The 20,806-nt window shown below is 41.2% G+C and overlaps 1 protein-coding gene across 5 annotated transcripts in view; it reads left to right on the forward strand.

Annotated features, from left to right (window-relative positions):
* Positions 1–20,806, forward strand: part of NFAT5 (nuclear factor of activated T cells 5) — a 42,861-nt gene that overhangs the window by 7,409 nt on the left and 14,646 nt on the right. For 2 of the 5 annotated variants that reach the window (XM_042821292.1, XM_042821293.1), the window contains exons 2-9: positions 5,100–5,658; positions 10,334–10,526; positions 13,395–13,585; positions 15,157–15,329; positions 17,459–17,593; positions 17,756–17,808; positions 19,221–19,353; positions 19,956–20,036. In XM_042821292.1, coding sequence (XP_042677226.1) covers positions 5,100–5,658; positions 10,334–10,526; positions 13,395–13,585; positions 15,157–15,329; positions 17,459–17,593; positions 17,756–17,808; positions 19,221–19,353; positions 19,956–20,036 — 1,518 coding nt within the window. Of the gene's footprint in view, positions 1–4,570; positions 4,633–5,099; positions 5,659–7,694; positions 7,870–10,333; positions 10,527–13,394; positions 13,586–15,156; positions 15,330–17,458; positions 17,594–17,755; positions 17,809–19,220; positions 19,354–19,955; positions 20,037–20,806 lie in introns of those variants that run through there. The other 3 variants (XM_042821295.1, XM_042821294.1, XM_042821296.1) reach the window with 3 other exon arrangements.

Below are 20,806 nucleotides of genomic sequence, written 5' to 3' on the forward strand. Positions count from 1 at the left end.
CTGCACATTAAACTTATACGTGACCCTAACCTCATTCTATGTGAGGAGTTTTCATTTCTGTGCCTAATTGTTTCCTGGAATACAATAGTGGATCACATGGGATGCAGGCTAGAAGAAGGTGAGTCCTTTAATGGCTCTGTGCTGGTCCTGGCTGTTCACGTACAGGTGGCAGAAACACTTCTAGAAACACAAATATCTCCTCTGGAACTTCCAGGCTGAGAAATGATTTGCGTTGCACTCTAGCCATGATGGAAGGAAAAGGTGTCATTGAGGCACTTCGTTCTGGAAGGTTTGGTAACCCTTGTATTGGATGCTATCTGTAGATTGGGCTGAACGAGGATTTCAGGGTTGGCTTCTGGCTCCACGTGACTTTTATCCAAAGACGAGTCTCCTTAATGCCAGGAAGTGATTTTTTTTATTTTTTCTCCCTTTCAGACATTTTTTAAAAGGCTGAATGCCTTGTTTGACTTCCCAAGATAATAAGATATAGAAATACATGCCATTGCCTTAGCTGGCAATTCAGGAGGTAATACATTTTCTTTTACAATAGCTTGTTATGGAAAAGAAAAAGACTGCGCTGATCTGCTCATGGGGATGCTCTTTGCTACATGTTCCCTTACTCTCTGATATTTAACAAGCCTGTGATTTTTAGCAGCATGCATTTGTGCCACATGCGTGTTGCATCCCTTCTTTCACTGCCTGCTTTTTGATTTCAGACAGAACTTGAATTATTCAGTCTCTTGGTTGTGAATATGATTTTGTTGGCTTCCCCAAAGTAAGGTAAATGTCTGGGACCAGTAGGTCCCTATTTTAGGCTTTCTGGAAAGCAGATGCAAAATGGAACAACTCAAATTGCTTTGAAATTTAGTCCTTCTGGGAGCAGTGCAGAGTTACGGGTTGTCTTTACTTGCATTCTGAGCTCTGGCACTAATCAGTTTATTAGCTCTTGATTCCTTTCTGCCTTTCATTTACATGTTTCAGAATTATTGATTGGTGTACAAGTTCTGCTGTCCAAAACAGAAGCAGAAGCTCCTTCCGTTGAACTGTTTGATATCACTTTACCTGAGAGAAAAAAAACAAACATGTAAGACAAATTCTGGACTACTTATTTCAGCTGTCTCACGTGGCATGGAGATGGCAGTCAGTAGCTTCAGGAGGTTTCGTGCCAGCAGTGCTCGAGGTTGCTCTAACGTGGCAGTAGTTCTCTCTCACACTCTATTAATTCAAGACCAAGCCTTGTGAAGCTGGTGCATGTTTCATTTACAGTACTGTGGCCTCGTACTTGCCATAATGTGCACTTGGCTTCTATTCCGTGTTGTTGCTCTGAAAGCAATTCTTACTTTGAAAATATGTTAAAATATTATACTCAGTCTTAAATTTCCAGATGTGCATGCTCATTGAAACTACATGTTTGTCATTGCAAGCACTGTTAAACTGCAAGTGAAAGAGCCTCCTGTAACTATTTCCTACTGTGTCCAAGGAAAGTAAAGCTCAAATAAAAGAAATGCTTGAACTGGGCAAGGCGTGTTTGTTTCCGCTGTCACCTGAGCGACCGCTGACCAGGTATAGCTGTCAGACCGAGTGCCTGATGGTTGTATTTTGTTTGTTCTCTGCATACTGGGGAAAGCTTCCTTCCTTAAAAAGTGGAAGTGCAAAATGTTCACACCTCACCAAGCAGTGCCAGGCGAGACTGAATGACCACAAACTGTAGGAAAAGTTGTTTTTTGAATGTAGCATATTCAACCAAGAGACCCCCTGTGGGTGTCAGATACCATGTGTAGTCACAGGCTTCAGAATAAACTAATGTAACAGAGGGAGCCACGTGAAAGATGCAATATTGTGTTTGTTGTAGTAACTTTTGTGGATTCTTAGTTGGTTGATCTCATTTATTTGTTTACTGGCTCAAAGGAAAATGAGTCGGCTAAAGGCCTGCCTGTGAGAAAAAGCAAATACTGACAATTGAACACAGTTTGTGTAACTTAAAATGTTCATAGAATTACTAATTCATCCCCCAAACGTATTTTAAATTTTGGCTATTCTAACATAGCTGGCTTGTTTAATTGGCTTCGGTATTTGTCATTCCTTCTGACATGTTTTAGCTGTTACAGCAGGGACAGCGCTGGCCTGTACATGCTTTTACACGTGCATGTTTCTGGATGGTAGTGGCATTCATTTGAGAATATGGATGGCTGAAGACAGAGGTTTTCTTGCCATTATTTTTCATCTCGATGCTTATGTGTACATAATGTAATTTTATTGGTGCACTGGGATGTGTCTGACACATGGAGGAGAATATAACCAATGTGTGAAGGACATTTTGTTTCTTTCCTTCCTTCCTCAGGGCGAAACACATGCACTCAAACACATACATGTTTTTTAACTTTAGGAAAAAAAGATGGAGTAGAAACTGCATTGGGAACTTGGCAGAAATAACTGTAGTAACTTAAATGTTTCTAACTGCTGCATCCTAAAGTAATGAAAGTGTTAGCAGCCGGTTTAGCTTCATAGTGAAAAGTATTTCGTTTAGTGATTTAAAAAAAAATTCTTTAAGAAACTGAAGGGAAAATGCAACTTGCATTTCTGGATTTACAGTGAGGGGCTCAGTGCAATGCAGGGCTGTGAGTGAAGTGTGACAGATGTCCCCATAAGCCTTCTAAAAAGGCCCTTCCAGAACTTCTCCAGTACTTATTGCAAAAAAAGCCATCCTTGGTATCAAGCTCCCTATAGAGGAGCAAAAGGCTTTTGATCCTAGAGCCCTGCTGCCTGGTTCAGTGCTCGTAATTATTTAATCCGTGGAACCATGGAATGTCCTGAGTTGGAAGGGACCCACGAGGAACAGAGTCCAATTCCTGGCTCCGCACAGCAGCACCTGGAAATCAAACCACGTTTCCGAAAGCATTTGTCAAAGTCTTTGTGAGGGGCAGGAAAGCCTGAGCTCTGCGTACGCTGCATCGTAACACGCGCTGTGCTCAGCTTCAGCTGTTTGAAAAGAGCAGAAGCCATTTTTTACATAGGGGAGATGCTGCTGTTCAGCAGCCCGGCCCAGCATCGCTGCGCTCCACGTATTCTGTTTGCAAACACAGCACGTATTTCTGTTTCCTTGAGTGCATAAAGGATGAATAGAAACTAATTCTATTTTAACAAAACAAAGGAAGCATCACAAATAGCAACAATCTCAACTCAAAGTGGCTGCAAATCAGCTTCTAAATATTGTCACTGAAATTAATATCTGGATTTAATAGTTCTTGCCAATCCTATAAATGTTTTTGAAAAAAAGCATTGCATTAATGCATGATATATAAAGGATAAATTTGCCTTTAAATTGGAATGCAGTTCAAAGTGACTGAATTCTCCAATTTCAGCCGCTATATTTGCCAAAGAACAAACTGGGAAATGGAACTGGTATCATTCATCCGCTCCTGCTTCTCTGGGAGATTTGAGGAAGGGACTCCCTGTGTGAATAAAAGCAGAATTGATTTGTTGTGCTCTGTAACAACCACTGCATTTCACTTGACTCCAATGTGAAATACCTTTGATTTACTTTCAATTTTATTTAGCACAGAGAAGCTGTAAGAAACCAATGCCTTTTTAAAAAGCCTTCCTCATCAATCATGGATGACCCATGTAAATAACAAGGAGACTGTAGGAAGATTTTCTGACTTCTGCTAATGAAGTATATATTGTAGTTGAATGTAATTTTTATGCTACTCTTAAATGGCTTACCCTGGATAAAATAGTTCAATTACGTTTAAGCCTTTTCAGAAATAATTTGGATTTAAAAAAAGTCTCGAGAAAAAGTCTGATGTCCCTCATCGTAACAGGCATCGCCTGTACTGCAGCAAACCTCGCTGACCAAACGCACTGTCTTATCAACAACTGATTGCAAAATTAGATTATTCCTAAAGTCTGTGTTCACTGTGTGAGGTGTAGTTAGCAGGGCAGAAATAAAGAAAACAGCATCTCCTCCCTAGGGACTTAAAATCTGGATAAAAAATCCAGTTGTTCCTTAGTGAGCTACAGCTGGCTGAAATCAGTACCTGTGTCCTTCCTGCTGCCTCCTCTCAAACATGTCAGCTTGCATTCTCAGCTGATCTGCCCATTAACGTTCTTCAGTGGAAATGATTGCACTGCTCTCCAGACACCTTCAGGGTTCTGTTCTGATCTATTTGCTGCCCTTCGTATTTCTACAACTGCTCCATTTGTGGGGCATCCGGAGGAGTCACGATCATGCTGCTTAAAGTGCCCTGCTTAACGTGGATTTGTTGGAGGACTCTCCCAAGCTGTCTCTGTATGCTTAGGGAATTCACCTAATGAAGTCTGATAGAAGTCTAATGCGGGACTTGAGACTGAAGGAGTCAAACTACAGAAATTTCACATTGTCTTAAGTCAATATGTCAGCAGTCCAGATCTCTCATCCCTGCTTTGAACCTGCAAAATGAACAGCTGTCATAGCGACTGATACCAGTTCCATTTTGCCTACCAACTCAGTTGATTTTATATTTTATTTCTCATTTATGATGGAATAATCAGCAGCTCTTTTCTCATTTATTTTCTCATATTTTTATTCCAGGATTTGCCTCTGAAGCAGGGAGTGTCTGCATTAAAAATGACCTGTAGTTCTCTGCTTCATAGGTTAGAAACTTATTTTAATATTTTGTGGCTAAGCACAGTCCCGTCTTTTTCAAAAAATAAAATAAAATCCATTGATAAATGGTTTAATTGGCATCGAATGTGGATTATAAGCATTTTGCATTGGGGCTTCCATTATTTTAGATGAAATGGCTTATACACAAATAATCAGTCCAGCTGAGGCAATGAAAGCTCTGTTTACTTGCAGCCATTTTTTCTGAATTAACTGTAAGTTTTAAGAGAAGTCGACTGCGGCACAATGCGTTAAGTCTGATTTGGACATTTCCAAAGTACCGTATTGGCGAGGCTTCACCGCTTTGAACGCTTACAGTCCAAAGCTTACCAAATTCCAAATATTTGTTGGGGGAAAGAAATCCGTTCATAAATCACTTTGCTTCAATGGGACTGCTATAGCCAGCACACACGCAGAACCATGTGTCTTGTATTTACTTCTGAATTGTACACCGCAGATGCTTCTTCAGCTCCTTCCTCTTCCTCCATGGGCGGTGCTTGCAGCTCCTTTACCACCTCTTCCAGTCCTACCATTTACTCTACCTCAGTCACCGACAGCAAGGCTATGCAAGTGGAGAGCTGCTCCTCAGCCGTGGGGGTAAGTAACCGAGGGGTAAGTGAAAAGCAGTTAACCAGTAACACGGTCCAGCAGCAGCAGTCAACGCCGAAGAGACACACAGTGCTGTACATCTCGCCACCACCTGAGGACTTGCTGGACAACAGTCGGATGTCCTGCCAGGATGAGGGGTGTGGATTGGAATCAGAACAGAGCTGCAGTATGTGGATGGAGGATTCACCCTCCAACTTCAGTAACATGAGTACCAGTTCCTACAATGATAACACTGAGGTGCCACGTAAATCACGCAAACGAAATCCAAAGCAGAGGCCAGGGATCAAACGCCGAGATTGCGAAGAGTCCAACATGGATATATTTGATGCCGACAGTGCCAAAGCGCCTCACTATGTCCTTTCTCAGCTCAGCACGGACAGCAAAGGCAACTCAAAAGCAGGAAATGGGTTGGTATCTGCATTTTTTTTTTAAAGTTCTATCACCATATGCAAAACCAAACTAATAAAACTCCCTTCCCATCAACCTTCTACTCAGGTTCTCACATAAATTCCTTCCCTTCTCTGCCATTCCCTTTGGCATCCTAGCCCGTGATAAAGTCTCACTAGACTTTAGCTGTTTAAACATTAAAGATTAACAATCTTTAAATAAAGGTAAAGCTAAAGTTTGTCACAACAATTGGAGGAGCACTGATGCACTCGTCTGTATTGTTGTTTACGCAAGATTCCTAAAAGTTTGCACAATCCCATTTATAAAATGACCATGAAAATGTTATTGTGTGTAAAAACAAAGGCAGAAGTGGACCGGACGCACCCTAAACATTACTGCTTCTGCAGTATTTTATGTGAGGATTTCAGCCTGTGCACTTTACCTTCTTGTTCGTCTCTTTCTCTATTTTCAAAGAGAGAGAGTGATAGAAGTGAATGGCTTGTAAAGACTTCTCATCATTTGAATTAGCATAGCCTTTTTTAATTAAAATGTTAAGATTCTATGGTGAACTCAATTTTTTTTACTTGTGAATTCACTTCTGTATTTGATTTTTCAGAAATAAATCTCTAATCCTGTTTCTCTCTGTGCTTCTGGGTTGTGTGCATGTGTGTGTCTGTATGTGGGCACGCCTGGGTGGTGGTCTCTCATCTCTCCCACTTCACACTGTTCATTAAATGCATTTCAGTAGTTGCTTAAAGAAGAAATATCCATCAGCTTAGTGTGTTGATTATATATATATATATTTTTATCTTGTGGCTTTTTTTAGTACTCTTAAGATGGTCGGGTGGAAAGATTTGATTATTTTCTTTTGTTTTTTTGGGGAGGAATTATTTATTTTGTTTCTGTTCATATGTGTGTGCTTGCAGTATGTTCTAATGTTCATCACAGTCATGGTGAATATTAAAGTTTGACTGATGGGAAAGATTATGATCTTCTCATATTCCAAAGGGAAAGAGCCTGGAGTCTGTATTCCCAGGGTCACTGCAGTTCCATACTTAAAATTTCACTGTGAGAAAGTGAGTCTGAGAAACTCTCCAGAGTGTGCTGCTGCTCCTTCCTGCGCTGGGGGCATCATTGGGCACAGGAGCCAGCCGGTAACCAGGAGCTGCTGCTGTCACCCGCTGCTCCCCTCAAACCTTTGGCACAGCAGCTGTGCAGAGATCATTTCGGTGTCTGTGACAAATGCTTTAAGCTTGTCTCATGCTGCTCAGCATCTCTTATTTTGGCAACTGAAAATCATAACGAAATAAAACATTAGTTCTTGCTAGAACCTAGGAAGCAAATTAGCGTGGTTACTTGGAACAAGGAAGCTGCTGCCACCGAGCACAAAGGAGGTCATTCAGTCAGTTACAAAGGGAAGAAACTATCAGGAGGCAAAAGCTGTGTGACTCGTGGCAAAAAGAGGAGACGTGGTAAACTCAGGAACAATATGTGAGATTTCAATCCAAAGCATCACAAGAGTATAGTATTCCCTAAAACGTTAGGGGCTAAGCAGTGAGCATTTCAGTACTTGCATCAGTATCCTGTGAACAAGGGGTTGGACAAGCATAAATCTTCAGTGCCTCATACAGGCTAGATTAAACAAGCAAAAATCTTATGTAACAGAGCTGTCCTTTTAAACAAGAGCTTCTCAATAAGTAATAGCTACGATACTGAGAAAGTTAATTCTGTAGTTAGAGAATGCAGCTTTAGCATGACAAATGTAGGTCACAGAAGTGGCTCTTAAAACTTTCTGTAAAACTTTCCATCCTGATGGGGTTCAGCCAAAGAAGGTCATTTACGTTGGGCCTGAAGAAAAAAGCCAGGAAAGAACATTTGCTGATTCGTGAAGTGGAAATAGAGTTTGTCTCAAAAGAGACTTCAGTTTGCCTTTCAGATGTAGAAAAAAGAATTTATTCCTATGGAAACTCTTAGAATTTCTGAAAGCCTTTTGAAAATAGATAAGTTAAGAGTGATTTAGCACAAAGACTCTCAGATTTCAGTCATGCTTGGTCTCGCTTTCACTTTCAGGTCTTCACTTGGAACAACCATGATGCAAGTGCAGGACCAGACAAACGTTAACTCCTGAAATCTGTTTTAATAGAATCATGGGTTTTGCCATTTGTATTTTAGAAAAGAAGTGCTAGCTTTGAGGAGACATTGTCTGGTAACAATTAAGCTAATGAATAAAGGTGTGTGTGTGTGAAATATTATTTTTACTACTTGTCTATGCATGGCTACTAGTATTATAAGTCAACTAAATTAAAAGGATGTGTAAATGATATATCCTGATAATTTGACAAGTAAGAGCACTGAGAAATTCTGGTGAAATCTTTAAAATTACTTCCATGTTCATCATCTAATCTTACTGAAAATAATTCTCTCTTAAAGCTTCTTGAGGGAAGACTTGCCAAGTAATTTTTAGGCAGCATCCCTTCATGTAAATGCTGCAAGGTGTGAAATGTTAGTATGCTGACAACGAAGGTAACTTGGTTTTAAGAGCAAAGTGCTTCCAGGAAAACCTGATGATGTGCTGGAGTTGCCAATGAGTCAATGTCACACTGGTAGAACCTTGTATTTTTGATATCAAAAGTGAATTTCATTTTAATGGCTGCCTCTCTGACTCTTCCCTTCAAAATTCTCTGTACAGTCTTCTGCATTAATTTATTTACCTGGAATTCTGAAGTGCAACAAGGTCAGCATAAGCAATCTGTGTGCTGCATTCACTGCAGTGAAGCGGGTCCAGGCGGAGGCCAAGGCAGCACCCTTTGTGCTCCTTTTCACATCCCCTATGGGAGCTGAACTTCAGCTGTGTAATTTGAAGTTCTGAATGAGAAAAAAGACATTGAGTGACAGTTACTAAATGTATTCCTTTTAATGACTGTGCGTTGGAGCAATGTCCTGACAGGAAGTACAGATAAATGATAATCTAACAAGCTTGAATTCAATTACTATTTATCCTGGCTTGTACAAAAGCAAAGAGCACAGTGCTGTTAACTACAGCGTTCTCAGCGTACCACAACTTTTGTATACACTACACTGAAGACACTTTGTCCCTTTTATGTTCCTACAGTAAGGACTGTTTTCACACAGCATTTCCCAGCAGCCTGACTTGCCTCTAGCTGTGCGCAGGACTCATGGCAGAAGGATGCTGCCACGCAGGCCTCCTTCCCTCCGGCTGTGGCTGCCTGCTGTGAGGCCTGATGGGGTCGAGGCAGCTGAGGAAGAAGGAGCAGTAGGTCTGGGACCCTGCCTCGAGCACAGTTAACCTCAGGAACAGAAAAAGTGAGGTTCAGGCCCAGCACAAACCTAGCAGCTCCCCGAGGTGCACTTAGCGCTCTGTGACGTGCATTGCAGACCTTTGGAAGTTTAGTGGAAGTTGCAGCGTGGCAGTGAGGGCTGCAGGGGCTCAGGGGACAGAGCCCGTCCCTCCCTGCACACACAGGAGGTCCTGCTGCAGGAGCTGTGCTCAGTGCGAGGCCTCATTGTGCACCAGCTGTAGGAAAGCTGTGATGTTCGTTAGCATAAGTCACCCAGCAGCTGGGAAGAGAGCACTACAGGCTGCTTTGGAGTCAGGTCCATGGCAAGCTCAAACAGTGGGTGAAGACAGCAGCAAAGCTCTCAGTACTGTTGAAGAGAAGGCGTTTCTCTCACCCTTCTCCCTCAGAAAAAAAGTCCTTGTTAAGTTACTTGTACGTTGTTCATTGAAACAAGGTTCTGGTTTCTGACTTAAACAAGGTTCTGCTTTCTTCCGATTGGTTAGCACTTAAAAATGCCTTTCTGGTAGTTTAAAGAAAAAATAATGACAGAATTGCATTCTGCATATCCTCATTGAGCTCTTTTTCTGTTCTGTCCCATTTGCTCTGGCGCATTTACATTTGTTAATGTTCGATAGGTTTATTGGACTTGATAATTATAAAAACCTCCTCTATGTAAAATCAATAGTTACCTTTCCTTATGCTTTAAAGTGAACAAAGAATTGGATCCCAAAAAGTTATGCTTTGGAGGGCTTCTTCATTCAGGTTTTAATTATGGAACTGATCTCAGCCAATACGGTACATCTTAACATGCACACCTGCAAAGAAACACTCTTTTGCATATACTGCAGCTTTACAATTTGTGCCATTACGTTGGAGCCTTTTACTACAACTAATTTGTTTTAAACATAAATTTATCAAGGTGTTGTAACAGAAACTAGCATTTGAGTTTGCATGGATATACAAGGTCGGGAGGAGACAGGCATGAGGCTGTTTTCCTATTTCAAGTATCATTTAACCTTAAATCCATTTAGTGTGTGTGTGTACCTATGCATATTTTTAACAGAAGTTAAATGGCTTATTCCAGTAATAATAGGCTGTATCAAGTACTATGAAAACAGCAGGTTATAAGCCTATTTGTTAATATAGTTTAATGCTAATTGCTTTTCCCTTCCTTTATGTTTACTCTTTGAAAAAGCAGTTCCTATTTGCACTGGATGGAAGAGGCAGGGAAGCACCATTGCTCTTCATCCTGCAGGTTTCCTTCTCTGTCAGAAGGAGAAATCTCTCAACTACGAATCCTCCGTCCATTAATGTACACATCTTACCTTTATAGCTTTTCTGTGATCTTTTGGAGCTGCTTTTAACATCTTTTTAACGGTCTGCTTTGACTTCTCAGAGCGTCGGAGAGCCAGAAAGGAGCTGGAGGGAAGAAGACCCCAATGTTGTGTGGTCAGTATCCAACCAAAAGTGAGGGGAAGGAGCTGAAGATAGTGGTGCAGCCGGAAACCCAGCACAGGGCTCGTTATCTGACTGAAGGCAGCCGAGGCTCAGTGAAAGACCGAACACAACAAGGTTTTCCAACTGTAAAGGTAGGCTGTTCAGGATTAGGTGATATGAAAGTTCCTTTTCAAGGGATACTTGAGTAGGCGGGAGCTGGTTCAGTTCAGATAAGGCGTGGTCTATTCTTGAGAGTACAAAGGCTGAATTGAAAGGAGATCTCCTTGCATCACAGCATTACAAGAGGTGGGAAATTTCACATCAAGGCAACGATGCCTCATCCCTAATGCATGCTGTTAGGCTACAATTAAATGAACCGCATACAAATAGCAGAAAGTTGAAAAATGCAAAAGTAGGACAGCAAAATTCCGTAACTGTTCAGTCGCTGCTGCTGGGTCATCATTATGTCTTACTGTTAAGAATGTAAAACAAAGCTTCATTCCAAAAAACACTTAAAGGTTGTGTGTTTTTTTAGTAAGTATCAGGATCCACATAAGGATCTGTTAGCTGAGGTGTCAGAGGTCATCAAAGAGTTGCAGTGATTGCAGGATGATTGTCAGTGTGGGCAAATATGGAAGATGGGAAATATGGTACTCGGCCTCCATGCATCCGTGGGAGAAGCGTGGGCAACAGGCTCAGCAAATAACCATAGCTGTTACCATACAGCATGGTAACTGTGGAGTCACGTCCTGAGCACTTGGTTGAGCACCGGGGGAAAGGACCTGGTCAGCCCTGGGAGCACAGGTGAAGGCAGTTCACTTAAGTGACTGGAAGAGGTGGAGCCTGGCTGCATCTCTCTTAGACCTCATTTAAGGACTGACTGCCACTGGGGAAGGAGCTCTGGTTGGAGGTCTCTCCTCTGTCGGTTTGTTTGTTTGTTTGTTTGTTTGTTTGTTTGTTTGTTTGTTTTTCCCCCTCCTTCCTGTGAGCTGAGATGTTCATGGGCAGGTGAGCGATTTTCCTTTGTAACACCATTCTGTTCAGATTAGTCCCTTTGCTGTTGCATTCCTGTATGTCCTTTCACCCCGTTGACCTTTCTGATTGTTACACATAATGACAAGAAAAATGAAAGCTGTCTCCTCTGATACTTTTCTTTAGTTATTCCAGTTTAGGAAAGCAGCAATGCAGTTCTCTATACAAGCTAGTTTGTTAGGTCCACAAAAAAAAAGTTTGTAAGGCCTGCCTGGAAAACAAATTTGTGCTGTTTACAGGGTATTAAAATGCACTTGTCTTTAAAGATCAGTTCAGGATTGCAATCATCTCTAACACTTTGCTCCATCCTCTTTGGTAATATGGAAGTCCAGTAAAGTTTCATAAGAAAAGAATCCATTCATATACTCCTGTTGCTATGGCGATTCAGTGTTCGTTTATGTGGACTTTCTTAATAGGCCTTTGTTTGTCTGAATTTCCTCTTAATTCCTTTCCCAGTTACTCTTTAGCACCCGTCAGTGAAAATTTTCTGTTTGGAAGAGTCTCACATTACAGAATTCCTTGGAAGCTCAAGCTGTTTTACCAGCAGGCAAACTAGTTCATACTCTGCACACAAAATTACTTTGAACAATGAAGCAAAAAAATCCATCAGTGACTTAGTCTGAAAACTGCATTTGTTGTATTCTCAAGAAACTTGCTTCTGTTAGAAAACATCACCTTTTAGTAAAGTTCTTGCTGAAGTACTTCATGGAAGCCATGGGCTTTTGAGCCCTTTGCTGTTAGCCTCATTGCATACATGTGAGCCTGTGATGGGCCACCTCCAGAAGTCTTTTGGCTTGGCCCACCTGTATCATAGAACCAAGCTCCTGCTTTAAACTCGAGGCTCCATTTGGACGTGGGAGGCATACTGTGATCTTACAAGTGTTTGCTAATAGTTTTACAAGCCAGCTAAGAACTCCAAGACTAAGTTTTCTGAGTCTGTCAGGAACTACTCTGAGAGATCCTCCAGGGGACTCTGCGCTCCTTTGCTGTCACCTTATGTATAATCAAAGAATATTAGGATGTTATAATCACAAAATAAACAAGAGAGTTAGGCAAAGTAGACTATGATAACAAAAGAGAATAAATAGAAGGCTTACCCTTATGCTGGGCTCACCCACAAAACTCCCGCAGAGATCCTTCCCCACTGGCAGCCAGCTCTTAAACAGCTCTAGGAGGGATGGAGCCTGGCTGCACGCCTTCCAGCAGCACTGCTGCATTGCCTTCACCTGTGCTCCTGTGGCCGACCCAATGCTCGCCAAAGGTGATCAATCAGGGTTCAGGCCGTGGCTCAGCAGTTCCCATACACCTTACTACTGCAGATTGAGCTTTATTCCCCTCTGCAAGTATCGACTGTGTTTCCAGACTTAGAACAAAATGTAATGTTGTCAACCAGAAATCCTCTAGCAACAATTAGAACAACACTAATTGATCAGTTGAATCATGAGAATGTAAGCTGCTAGCTGGTTGATCTGCGTGCATGTACTGACCAACACATTCTCATATACCTCACAGTCAGCCACAGCAAGTTTCTTCTTAGTTAACTGGTGGATGTCATAGAATCATGTCAGTGCTGGTGGGGAGGAGACGAGGAAATTGTTAAAGATCAGGTGGGAGTGAGGGATCATTAGAGATGTAAGAGTTGGTTTAATTCCATGTGAAGGCATATAGGATTCAAGCCGGTTTATATGCATTTATATTCATTTCATCCGTGTGTTCTAACAGCAGAACTAAGGACATTAACCACCTATTTTTGGGAACCTGCTTTAGCAAGGGGGTTGGACTCGATTTCTTGAGGCCCCTTCCAACCCCTGCAGTTCTGTGATTTCATTTATGAACTAGATTTAAAAAAAAATCATGCTTACCTTTGGTTTGTTTCCAGCAGTGCTGGGAGTAGGTTCACTTCAAGTTCAGCTGCATGAAATGTTCCCTGTTTTAATTAAGACCTTGCTGGTCAGTTGAACTATCCGATCTGTGCTGCTGTGTTTCAGCTGGAAGGTCACAACGAGCCGGTGGTGCTGCAGGTGTTCGTGGGCAATGACTCCGGCCGGGTGAAACCGCATGGCTTCTACCAGGCCTGCCGAGTTACTGGGAGAAACACCACTCCCTGTAAGGAGGTGGATATCGAGGGCACCACTGTTATTGAGGTGGGACTGGATCCTAGCAACAATATGACACTGGCGTGAGTAGTTCCTATTAAAAAATAGATATACGTTTAACTTGTTTGTTTTCAGAGACTGATTTTCCTTTCTCCATTGGATTGCTTAGCAGTTAGAAGTATGAGCATCTCAGCACACGTCAGGCACTTAGTTAAAGCTACAAGCATAAGAGAAACATTTTAATCCTGTTCTCTGCTTATTATGCTTAATGTTTCATCTTTTTGTAGGAATTTTTCTGTGGACTTTGTTATATTAGAGTTTCGTGGGCTGTTTAAAGAATAACCTGCACATTGAAGTTTCACGTGAACCATGAAGTTGTCACTGGCTCCACTGATACGTCTTCAGTTAGCAACTATGAAACTGGTTATCAGAAGAGGAAAGGAGAATAGCAGGATCTTTAGTCCTCAGAAGGGCTGGGGCATTTAGACAAGGAGGTTAAACTGAGTTTTCTCTCCTCTGTGCTTGTTCCATTTCATTCATTCCTGTCAGGTGGTTCTTTATCATGAAAGCTGTTAAAATTGAGTGCATTCCTGTCTTTACAGACCTTGTCTGGTCAAATACAGGCAAAATCTTGGACACAGATGAATGACATGTTTAAGCTGTGTGTGCTGCTGCTCAGGAGGAATGAACTCAGTCTGATGAATTGTTTGGCTTTTTTGTTTTGTATAACATTTTCCCATAAGTGAAAACTACCCCTTAAAATAATTAGTGATTGCCCTCAAGTGGTAATATAAAACCCTGTAAGCATAGAGATACTGGAAGAAATGAGTTACCAAGGAAGACAAGTTTTGTCTAGCTGTTTTCCCACAGGATACCTGAATGCCTCAGGAATCTCCCTGCTGTGTCAGTGGTGACGCTGTAGTTGTTGCTGAGGCAGTGGCAGTTGCCACTTGGGAATTGCTGTCTCTTCTCCCCTTCTCTCTACTCCCAAGCTGTTCCTCCTTGGGTGACATGCAGTGCAAAGATTTGCTGTACTCAAATTCAGTATCAGATGCCCTGTGTACTTTTTGGATGTAAGGCCTGAGATCCTGGTAGAGTCAGTGTTCTTTTCCTTAAAGCACATCAGGCTGTGGGGTTTTTCTGTTTTTTTATTTGTTTATCTTTTCCTCCAAATCATTTTGCACCTGTCATGTCTTTCTATAAGCTGGCATGGCATTGCTCTCTCTCACCCTCACACTTTGTATCTATTTATCCCAGGCCCACAGTTAGTGTCCTAAACTTTTTGTTTTACTACTATCCAGAATGTTTTTCATTAATAACCCTGCAAGCCCAGATCTGGTCCAGGGAATAAAAGTATAAAGATCTCCGATGATAAATTGAATGCTTACCAGAATTACTTTCTCGTATGGCATTTTCTTTTCTATTCATAGTATTTTCATGTTCCTTCCTCCCATGATTTGGCATCCAGATTAGGTAGGGATGAATTGAAAACCAGTATATAATGAGAAAGGTTATACAGAAATTTCCATGTGAATAATTAATAATATTTCAGTAGTTGCTTCAATAATTGTGACTTTATATGGCTTGCGTAACAAGTGAAAAGATTTTAAAAGATGCTGAATTTATTAAACTCTCAACTGCTTCTTATTGTCAGGGTTGATTGCGTGGGAATACTGAAGCTGAGAAATGCTGATGTGGAAGCTAGAATTGGGATTGCTGGTTCCAAGAAAAAAAGCACACGTGCCAGGCTGGTATTTCGTGTTAACATCACTCGCAAAGATGGTTCCACATTGACTCTGCAGACACCTTCTTCCCCAATTCTGTGCAGTGAGTATCAAAGCAAAATGTTGGTATTAGAGGACTCTGGGTTTTGGTGTGATTGAAGGAGTAAGGAAAAAAAACAACAAACCAAGAACAAAATGAAAGCTGTGTTAATCTGTGATTATTTCAGAACTGCTATGGCTTAAATCAAATGGGATGATCTTAATTTGGAGCAGGGTGTTAGTTAAATGACTGACCAATATTTAAAAGTAGTTACAAAATGGCTAATCTGTTATTAAATTCATTTTTGCCTTGTAAAAGATGAGAAATTCTGTCAGGCTTTCTTTGAAGGGATCGTATGACTTTAAAACAGGTTTTAATCTCTTTGTAGTGTCACTTCCATCTGCCAGCGTTCAGTGATGGAGATGACTTGTCATAAGTTGCTAAGCATGGCTCTGTACAGATGTGGGAGTTCATTGAGCCAGAGGGGGAATCTGTTCTGGTTCATTGCAAGAATTAAACTTGTTACAGCTATTTATTAAAATGCTCTGTTTAGCACTGAGAACAGATGGTTGCATTGACAGTTCAGGTTATGCTGACCAATGTGGAAAATGAAATTGGAGTAGAGCTGCTGCTTCAGTTACAGGAAATTTTGCTCCTCTGTCGGAGAAAAGATAGGAAAAATAACACATCAATTGCTGTTTTAAATTCTTTGTATTTCTTGATGAACAAGAGGATAGGAGAGCTTTTTCTCTGTACTGGAATTTAGTATGATTATACAAGTGCATTAGAAAGAGAGTGTCCAGCAGTGCGAGGGAGGTTCTCCTCCCCTCTGCTGTGCCCTGGGGAAGCCACATGTGAGCACTGCAGCAGGACAAGGGGCAGTGAGCACAGATTGGAGCCCGAGGCGTTCTGTCTGAACAGGAAAAAAAACACTGTGAAGGTGGCAGAGCCCTGGCACTGCTGCCCAGAGAGACAGGAGAGCCTCCTTCTTGGAGATATTTGGAACCCACCTGGACACTTCCCTGTGCAAACTGCTGCAGGGAACTGCTTTGGAGGGCTGGTCTGGGGGGGGTTCAGAATTCCCTTCCAGCCCCTATGGCTCTATGATTCTGTGCCACTGACAGCAGTATTCATAATGTTCCCAGAGCTACAGTCGTGAGATGCAGGCTCTTTAACAAAGCCTGCTTAAAGTGTAGGCCTTACTAATTTGATAGCAAACCTAAATCTGGTTTCTCTATTGAGAAGTTCATGTGTACTGAGCATATTTAGTAGCTGCGTAACGGTTGCCTAGGAGCCTGCTTCAGCAGTTGTAGAAAAATCCTTTCTGAAAGGTCATTAAATAATTTGGACCGTTGTGGTATGTGTGCTCTTCTGTGCAGTAAGCTAAGAGAATACTATTATTAAACACTGAAAGTGGGCCACATGAATGCAGAACACAAGTACAGTCTTACACCACTAGGATTTTATGGAGAATAGAAAAGCTGGCTGAACAACCTCTGCTAGGAGCTGGATTTATTTTGTTGCATATTAAATGTGACAGAGTCAAAATGCATTATTTTAAAAATCTGTTTCTTTGTTCAAGAGCCCAGAGGGAAGTTTAGATTCTTTGCCAGGAGGGTTCCAAAAATGTGTTTATGCACTCAAGTGTGCTTCTGTATTTCAGCTATTTTTGGTGGTCATTTTCCTTTGGCACAGGTGGTTTTATTGGGTTTGTGCTTTAAGAAGCACAGAAGGAGTTTGCAGCACAACCCATTTGTAAGCTTACAGCCCACGATTCGGCTGATGACTTCGGAGAGGCAGAGGTTCCTAGGGGTGTGCATTGGTAAGCTGCATCCCCTTTGCTGGCTCAGGGGATACGGATTGCTGTAGTCCTCAAAGAAAGAGATGTGGCTGCAGCAAGGATTTGTATTAGCAGGCATATATAGCTCTTGAAAATAGCTCAAATGCTGAAAATTTTGTTTGAAAGGTTTAAAAAATGCAGTAGAAAGGGGAAAAGATGACTTGTGGGCCATTTACCTATGCGTTGTTTTTAGAGTCGTTACATTTAGAAAAGAAATAGTGGACATATTTAGGATTTGTTTTGTTCTTTCCCGTAAGTGAAATAAGAAAGTTATAATCTTGTCAGTGAAAGCTCGTTTTTCTGGATATTGATGTTTTCTTGGACTTCAGGATCCGTGTTTTGTCAATTGCAGCTCAACCAGCAGGAGTTCCCGAGATCCTAAAGAAAAGCCTGCACAGCTGTTCGGTGAAGGGTGAAGAGGAAGTTTTTCTAATTGGCAAGAACTTTCTAAAAGGAACGAAAGTGATTTTCCAAGAGAATGTTTCTGGTTAGTGTGAAAGCAACAACTCGTGGGAGAGAGCATGCTCGGGTTTACGTTGTTTCATACAGAGTAGCTGTAGAGAACAAATTGACAAACTGAATCAAGGGCACTAAAATAAATCGCTTTATATGGATGAGCAATAAATTATGCTTTTTAACTTTCATTTAGATGAAAATTCTTGGAAGGCAGAAGCTGAAATAGACATGGAATTGTTTCATCAGGTACTTACTACTGTTTTGCTTTTTTTTTTTACTTAATATTTTTCTTTTTATTATGACCTGCAGACTCCCTTTTAGCATGATCAAATCATTGATTCTTAGGTTTTAAGCCATTGTCTTGGCAAATATGCTCCAGGATCAGTGGCTTATTACAAATAAAAAGCAAAGTATAGAATCAGGGAAATGGAGCTTAGGAAGATTTCACTTTTGCTGAAGGTGTTGTGTGTGGCTCACGTTGATGAAAGCTGGAAATGTACCCAGTGGTTTTGTTTTCAGTCAGTGCTGTTGAATAAGGGAAAGGCAGACAGAGCTTTCCTCGTTTGGAAGAGAAATAGAATTTTAAAAGATAGAGCAGTTAGTATTTTTAGTGCTACTTTTAATTTCTTGAATTTTGCTCAGATTTGACTTTCTATATTTTCTGTACTAAACTGACTAATAACTTTAAAACAATTAAGTAATCTGTGACACTGTTCTGTCTCTCACCTTTGCCACTCCACAAGCAGTTGGACAGTTCTTACACTAGAAAAACAAACAAAAAAACCCAAACCTAACAGCAAAAGATTTAAAATGTAGAAGGATTTTACTTTCCTTCGTTGAGAAAGGAATTTGTAGCGAGCCCAAAAGACAGAAGAGCTGTAACAAATACATAATAATTACATTTCTTCTCTAGGAGGACTGCCTCTGTGCTCTAGTAACAAGCTTCTCTTTTGGGATTGTGATTTGGCAGTCCGTTGCTTTTCTCCAAAGATGAGATGTTCATTCTGATGGATCTGCTTTTTTTTCCTTGGTACTGCAGTTTAAAAAAAAGTTAATTACGTGCCTGTAACCGGGTACAGAGCTGCTCCGTGGAGGAGAAGTGGTAGAAGGCAGCTGGCAACCAGCCTGACTGCGAGCTTCTTGGATGAGTGGCGTTCTGTGTGCGACCCATCAGTGTGAAAAGGAGGAGCTGAAATGCACAGATCCCAATTAAAATCTGCCTGAAGTGGCGCCAAGCAGTTGGTGTGCAGAAATACTTCTTGTGCAACTTTGTGTCAATTGGAGCAAGGCACAGCTTGATTGTGCTGCAGCTCCCGTGCTTCTGGATAGAAAGCACTTAAAAATCTGATGTGCAGGAAGCGTTGTCTATGAAATAGTGGCTGTATGACAGCTGTTACACAATACAACCTGCAGTTCTATTGTGAAAATGAAAAGTAAAAGTGGTATTACAAGCTTCCTGGCTTCCTGATTTACTCTGAGGACTAGTTCTGACTTTCCAAAATGAAATCAAAACTGTTACTAACTGACTTCACTGAACATTTTCCCCCGTTCTTTCTGGTGTTTTATTAGTCTGTTTCTTTGCTTTGAGGGAGGTACATAGTCGTTAATAGTAACAAAGTGAGGTTTCTGATATGATTTTGCTGTTTTTGGCATTACAGAATCACCTTATTGTGAAAGTGCCACCGTATCACGACCAGCGAATAACCTCAGCTGTTTCTGTGGGAATTTACGTGGTGACCAACGCTGGGCGATCGCACGACGTGCAGCAGTTTACCTACACTCCAGATACATGTATGTGAAATGGGACACCGGGGCAGGAGTGGGCAGTGACCTGCTCAGCCTTTCTTTCCTGATCTCACAGTCCATATAACAAATGTTAGATAGTGAGGATCTTTTCAAACTCCTCCTGTGGTTAAGATTTACTCTGCGAGGAAAGCCAAGCCCTTAGATTTCATTATTCATCTGCATGGTGCTGTCACCAAAATCCATTGACAGGTATCAGTAGCAGCTGCTTTTAAGCATTTCTTCTATAAGCTTCAAAATGAAGCTGAGTAGGAAAAATATAGGCATCCTATATACAGAATGCAACAGAAAAAGCAGCACCAGTTCTTACTGCATGGAGTGAAGATTCGTGACGTGTTTTTTGTTGCTTTATCCATGGCAGTGTGCAGTGCAGTCGCTGGCATCACTTTTGGCTTCTTCACTTTTGGAAGTGATGTTGTGGGCACTGCGGTTCCCAGTCGGTGAGCCGTGTGTTCGCTGCAAAGCACTTCCATGAGTTTCAAAAAAAGCTTAGTTACTTTAAGGTCGAAGTGACTGAGTTTGCTTTGAGGATTTTTTTTTGTTTGTTTGCTGTTTTAATATAAGGAAGTTTTCAATGTGTTTTGCCTCAGCAGCTGGTACTCTGAATGTTAATGTGAAGAAGGAAATCTCCAGCCCAGCCCAACATTGTTCTTTTGAAGAGGCTATAAAAGGTACTAAATTGATTCTTATCATTGTTGTTAATAATTTAACTATAAATTCCCACCCAAATTTTGCAGGAATGAATCAGCTATCCTGAGAAGCTGTGTCTGCACTTACAAAATCTGGCAGTGTTCTTACAGTGGGGTTTGATTTCTAATCCTGAGTATTTCACTTAGTAGCTGTATTCCTTGAAGTATATTGTAACATGAGAGAGAGCAGAGCAAAAACCTCAGCAAAAATAATTTTTAAAGAATTGTTTTTGGGCCTCGGAACCAACATTCCAATCTTCATGTAATGCTCTTACAAAGAAGAGGAGAGAAACCTAAGAGGACAGTGGGTACAAAGGATTTAGAAGCTATGTGGTGTCAGTTGAAGTTTAAAAGGAAGAAAGGCGGGGGGGAGGTTAGAAGAACAGAGCACTGAAAAGCCCTCATGTACTAAATTGGTACTTTTCCTTACGGTTATAATGGTGTGGTAATATTAGAGACTGAAGCTGTCCAGTGATTTTTATGGCTGCTTGCAATGGCTCTAGTAAGAAAGCAAAGTCTGGCATTTTCAGCTTACTTCCTTCAGTGGTGTTTTCTTTCTTGTCATTCTGTCCATGCAAGGTTTGTTGTTTTGTTCCAAGGCAGAATCTTGTAGGCTTGCCTGGCTTTTAACTGAATTGATCCTTTCTATATTGAAATAAAGGAAGGAAATATTTCTTGGTTGTTAAGACTATGGCAGTGTACAAAGGTCAATGGAAATTTCCATAGCCTGCTCTGGTGGAAGCAGATTGAAA

This window comes from Centrocercus urophasianus, unplaced genomic scaffold (genome assembly GCF_019232065.1).
Source record: "Centrocercus urophasianus isolate 14NV4802_14NV808 unplaced genomic scaffold, USGS_Curo_1.0 seq_2, whole genome shotgun sequence".
NCBI classification, from domain to species: Eukaryota; Metazoa; Chordata; class Aves; order Galliformes; family Phasianidae; genus Centrocercus; species Centrocercus urophasianus.